Genomic DNA, 6,000 nt, shown 5'->3' with positions numbered 1-6,000 from the left:
ATAAATATGCGGCAAGTTTTATAAAATGTAATGTTGTTTCTAAGATTCATTGGTTCAAATTTTTTGGGACACCCTATATTTATATGTATATACCATAATAGGACTTGAATATTACTATAATATCAAAATCCGTCTCTGTATCTGCAAGTCATCTTCACGCTTAATGACCAATCCATCTTCTCCAATTCTGCAGTCGACACCGTCGTAACGTCCATGGCATGACTTGATCGTCGGCGCCTTCGCTTTCAATCGCCGGATCCCCTAACGGGCCGGTTCCTCTCTCTCCGTGTGGCTACCGCTATCGCTAGAGACGCGTACGCTCACCGCGGCAGGACGGAACGCGAGGGGGGCGTCACTCGCCCATAGGAAAGGGTCCCGTTCAGCCTGTCGCATCATTTTGCGAACGCACCACTTCAGAGCTCAGTTGTGGGACGCGCTCCTCAGCTACTAACTTACTGCTTTTTATAATCAACTTTCTCTCTCTCGATACGAAGTACGCGTGCTGCGCTTACGAACTTTTTTTCGAAGTTGATTGCTGTGTTTTAGTCGGTCGCTATAGTGATAGTGGACAGTTGAGACAACTTGAGTGAAAAAAAAAACAATAGTTTTTAATAGTTCGTTCTTTGAAATAATTCGTTTGCTGGTACAGGTAAATTATATATTATATACATTAAAGATTAAAAGCAAATCAAATTAAGCTTTAAAAAATTATTCAAGTAGTTGAAAAATTGTGGATATCAGAGTTTCTTAAATATTAACCTTGGTGAGAAAAATCAATCGATAGATAATGTGCTAAATGATGCTGAAAATCATTTAAATTAAACGCAATAATAAAGTAGATGGTTCATTGTGAGCGGGACAATAAATTGTCTTGTTGAAAACAAAATACTCAAAAGCTAACAAGTGGTTAAACAGAATGTAAAAGTTCCGAACACTTCTTTCCCTTTGGATTACGATTTACTCAGAATGTTATTTTTTTCTTATTGAATAGTTAAGGAGCCATTTTACGACGGACGAACTATTTCATCTGTAAGAATATTTTATTTAATCCTAAGCCAGATTATCGTGTCGTAGATGGCTGTTTGATTGGAAGTCATGTTATATACTTTTTTCTCTTCATGCCTTTCGTTTGCTCTTTTATTCCTTCCCATTTTACTCCTTTTATATCAGCAGCTTCTTCCACATTTTCAATCTGTTTTTCTTGGTCTCCTTTTATTACTTTTTAATCTTTTTCTGCTTCAATTTGCCCGAGGAATCTTATTTCCATTGGATTTATACAGTCTACTTGATTTTGATTTATTGTCCATATCCCACAGCTGTCAAGCATAGTAAGAGTAATTTCTTTTCATAAAATTTATTTTTTCTTGGTACTTTTTTTCCCAAAGAATGATTGCACTAAATAATTCATCCACTATTTCTATATTTTCATTCATCTTCTCTTGTTTACCTTTTTATTCGTTCAATTTGTTTTTCCTGTATTTGACCATTATTTCACTTATCTTTTTACTACTATTTTATTCATTTCCGTATTTAATATTTCTCGCTTATCCATATAACTTCTTGCGATCTAGCTAATAATATCAAATCATCTGCGAATACCCGTTATATATGTTGACCCCATCCTCCAAGTCCCTATATCTGCAACAATATGCATTTTTTGATAGTTTTGTTTTAGTTTCGATTTTCCATCATAATTTCAGACAATTCCATCCGTCTGATATTGTACTTGGAAGTCCTCTAAAGAAAATTTTACAACTATTGAGTTTTGTTTTCATTGTTTATCGTATTTGTGACTTTTCTTTTCTATTTATTCCTGTGCATTGTACACCATGTATCGCTAATGTAAAGAAATCAGTATAGCCGTAATCTCTAATCATCAATATTGTTCCGCCGACAAAGAATTATTATGAAATGTATAAAAATTGTGATTGAAACTTATTATTTATTACAAAATGCAAGATGGCCGAGGAATTATTTTAGACAATTTTCACCCTTCCACTTTAAAAGCAGATGATATCACACTTAAATATGATTCGACCAAAGTGTTGGAAACGTGAATAATTGATAATAAATCCGTGAAAAATATTTCAACACGTAAAAAGGGAATGCCATATTTGTACTATATAATTCAAGATATTCTAAATTTATTGGAAATATCAATCCATAAAATGGAAGAAAGCATCTCAATTAAGAAAGTCGACTATAATACGCATAAATTGAATATTCCACAGTGCTACTTTCGTTGCCTAATAGTCATAAATAGTATATTAGATAATCGTTTCTAGTCACAAACCAATGAGTTGTTGAATCGAATTAGACTAAAATTTGACAAGGATTAAGTCAATTGCCTTTGTCGTACCTACTCCTCTGGTTGCGTTCATTTTAATTTAATAGGATGAAAACTACTTACACTCGCTGCTAATTATAACAAAAATATGTCAAATTGTTTTAAAGCATTTTGTCACATTCCATCTTTCTCTTGTATATCAACGATTTCCACGAGAAACCTGCTAACTCGATCTATAGCTTTAATGACGATAACAAACTGATGTTGGCGTTTGAATCAGTCGCTTCAACACCCAATCGAACATCATCACTTATTGAAGGGTTGAGATTAAGAGCAATATGTCCTGACATAGTTTCGTGGCAGAAATAACTTAGGCAGCTTCACGAAATATGAGACCAGAAAAGTGTATTCTCGGCAATGGTTTTTAATCTTCTACAATCTTCTTTCATCCTTGGAGTATTTCTTGCAGATTTAGATCTTTCAAGGATACTGGGAGAAAAAAGGCCACTTACCTAATTGTATGTTATTGATACTACCACAACAGATGCTTATTGGAGCTATCCAACAGACGTGGCTCATCAGCTTTACCAACCATGTTTATAACGGCAGAAGCTTAAGAATGGTATCGACACTGCAGGCACTCTTCGAACTACTCGAGTATAATGGGGTTCATCTTCTTGTGCTTGCTTTTAACTTAAAAAATGAAAAACTTTGTGTAACTTGTGTGAACGTATTTGAGATCTTAATCTGAAGATTCAATAGTGTTCAATATTTGTATATTAAGTCCTAGTTATTCTTGTTGCACCTTCAAACGAATGAATATTTTTTGTTCCAGGTAACATAACGCTTATTTTATAAATGAGATCGGATATGTTTGCCTAATTTACGATGGCGACTCATCCGATAACTACAAATATGGCGGAAAACGATAATTTAATCCAAAAACCGCCGAAAAAGAATCCGAAGAAAAAATCTACCGCAAAATCAACAAAATCAGAACAGAATAACAATGAAAATCGCGTTCGCGTCAATTCAGATAACAAAGAAGACATGTTATTAAACTATCAACCGTGGGTAATACAAACTTACGGAGATCTTGCTAAAACAAAGACAATAACGTTGAAAAAATACGCGAGAATTTTACGTACTCTTAGAGGTGAGGAAATCGTAAGCGCAGATAATAGTAAATTTCGGTTTTGGGTGAAAGCGAAGGGCTTTTGTGTGGGACAGCCAGTCGGTTACGATGCTAAACCGGCTGACGGAATCGTCGGTAGATTCAGTGTTTGTGATATGGATGATGGAATTCCACCAGTCAATGAAAAACTTTCAGGAAGTGCCAAGGATCCCCCGTTGTATGTTCCGAATGCTCCGTTTAAGGTAAGAATTTAGATAAAATACTTATGTCCATTGCCGACGTGACAGAGTTTTTCTAAATTTTAATTTATGTAGTGAAACTCTAATTTGAAAAAAAATATTATTCTATTGCTACACTATTGAAAAATCTGTATAGGAAACTGTCTTATGACAATTTCTTAATTAACGTTTTAAATCTCAGAAGTAAAATGTTCAAATTTTCATGATTCATGAAAATGAAGGATCTCAAGTTGGACACAGTTTCTTCAATGAATTGGACTATAGCGGCTATGCTGCCTTATCTGCTCCATTGATTAGTTAGATAGGAAAGGATAGATAAGAAAAGTCGTATTTTTCAATATTCCTCTCAAGTTTATTGTTCTTAATTAGTCCTTACGTGGGGATAATGTTCTATTATTGCATTCTTCACCTATTTTTTCAAGTTCAGATGCTAGGCTAATCCAGAATCATGACTTGCACAGCCCTAATATAGCCGCCGAATGCCAAACAACGTGTTTAACGCTATTAAGACCACTGGATTTTGCTATTTTTCAGTGTTATCGTGCGTTCTGTTGCCTTGTGTTGCCCAAGATTTAAGTTTAAAAGACATTATTTACTGTTTAGCCAAATGATTCCTTAAAACAAGTTGGCAATGCCTTTTTAACAATTCTCTCCCTAGTGACTATAGCAAATTTTTATATCACATAGCCATAATTTTATTAATATTAGCAATGTATGTTCTTTGCCTGTGATAACTATATGGACTACTATATATGGCTTTTTTAATGCTTCTCTAAAAAGGGTGGATTTTAATAATGTACTGTTACGAGCTAACTAAGTATAAGCATCAGTTATGTCTTCTGATGATAAATCTGTCTGTACTTCTTGAGTACATCCATATGAGAATTCTTCTGTACTTGTACTTGGAGCTTCAGTATCTTCTAGTAAAACCTGAAGATATTCTTTTATAGAAAGGTAATAATAAATTGAATTCTGTCCATTTACAGTTGAGACTAAGCACAGAAGTAGCCTTTGAAAAGAAGTAGGCTTCTTCAAAAATTTTTCCCAGTAATCTTTCACATAGACAGAATTAATTATTGTATGAAATATTTTACTTCATACTACATTTTCTACATTACAGTCTATCATGTTTGTACCTTTTAAGGTTTTTCCCTCTTTCATAACTTATTTTTTCTTGTAGATGAGGGTTTTAGCCATTCTCTCACCTATTCTCTAGTCTGTTTAAATTCGGGACTCAATCAGGGCTTAATCTGTCCTCCAGATGTGCAGGTTTCCATGAAATAAAAGAAGCAGAGGCTGGATTGCAGTATCTAGCTAATATATACTTTTCCTAGACTGCTGTAAAGCACTAAACAGTACATGAAATTATTTGTGTTTATTTGTGTAACCATCGTTTTCTATGTTCCTTGGACAATTGGCTAAGATGCTGTTTATGTTTGAACGAGATAGTTAAAAAAGTTAAAAAAAACTAATAGCATTCCTGTCGCAGGAAATGGCAACGTAAAGAACTTTTTGATTCAAATGAGATGAGCAAATGTGTGTGTCAGTCATTTTTATTACTAAAATTACATTGTTGAAGGTTTATTCCGAAACAACGAATTCCACCGGAGATCAATTAAAATTTTCAAAACTTTCATTTTGGGGTGGCTCCTGCAGAAGAAAACATCAGTTATTGGAAGTGAACTCTATGTAACTAAATACACATTTTAAAATGTTTATTATTACACAAATAATTTTTAAGTTTCCCCCACTAAAATTTGCTTAGAACAATGAAACCTGGAATATACTGTATAAAAACTACACCAGTTACACTGACTGACACGCGTTTCGATAACCAAGTTATCGTCTTCAGAGACTGAAGGTAAACTCAGAACAGAGCATCAGGCAGTGTAATTGTGAATGTTGGTGTACTGGTAGTTTAAACAGTGTGTTCAGTAAGTTAAATTTGCTATTAAATAGAAAAATAAACCGCACCTAAAATCTGTGGTTTGAAGTCCAGTTGCTATATTTCGACTACGATTATCCGTATTTAAAGCTCTCAAATTTCATCCACTTTAATCTTGAGAAATGGCTCAAATATTGAGTTTTTATACAGTATACATGCCGATGTCGATATGTTGCAAAATTTAAGAGGTTTCTTCAGTATAAGGCCGTCCAGAGTCAGGTGAATCCTAACAAGAAAATGTTTACCACATCAAATCAATTAAGCACGGAACTATAAGTTACATGCTCAATAGCACTTATTCATCTGCATGTTTGTGATGTGTATGGTGAAGAAACAATACAAAACTTAATCCTTTCACCTACTCTAAACTTTTAACAAAGTTACTGACTTACAA

At 34.0% G+C, this 6,000-nt stretch overlaps 1 protein-coding gene across 1 annotated transcript in view; it reads left to right on the top strand.

Annotated features, from left to right (window-relative positions):
* Positions 1 to 394: 394 nt before the first annotated feature.
* Positions 395 to 6,000, top strand: part of LOC130445505 (uncharacterized) — a 141,939-nt gene continuing 136,333 nt past the window's right edge. The window contains exons 1-2 of the mRNA XM_056781156.1: positions 395 to 649; positions 3,123 to 3,664. Coding sequence (XP_056637134.1) covers positions 3,176 to 3,664 — 489 coding nt within the window. The 5' untranslated portion in view covers positions 395 to 649; positions 3,123 to 3,175. The remainder of the gene's footprint in view (positions 650 to 3,122; positions 3,665 to 6,000) is intronic.

The sequence above is a fragment of the Diorhabda sublineata genome, chromosome 6 (assembly GCF_026230105.1).
Source record: "Diorhabda sublineata isolate icDioSubl1.1 chromosome 6, icDioSubl1.1, whole genome shotgun sequence".
Lineage (NCBI taxonomy): Eukaryota > Metazoa > Arthropoda > Insecta > Coleoptera > Chrysomelidae > Diorhabda > Diorhabda sublineata.
This window is presented reverse-complemented; position numbering and strand designations above follow the sequence as displayed.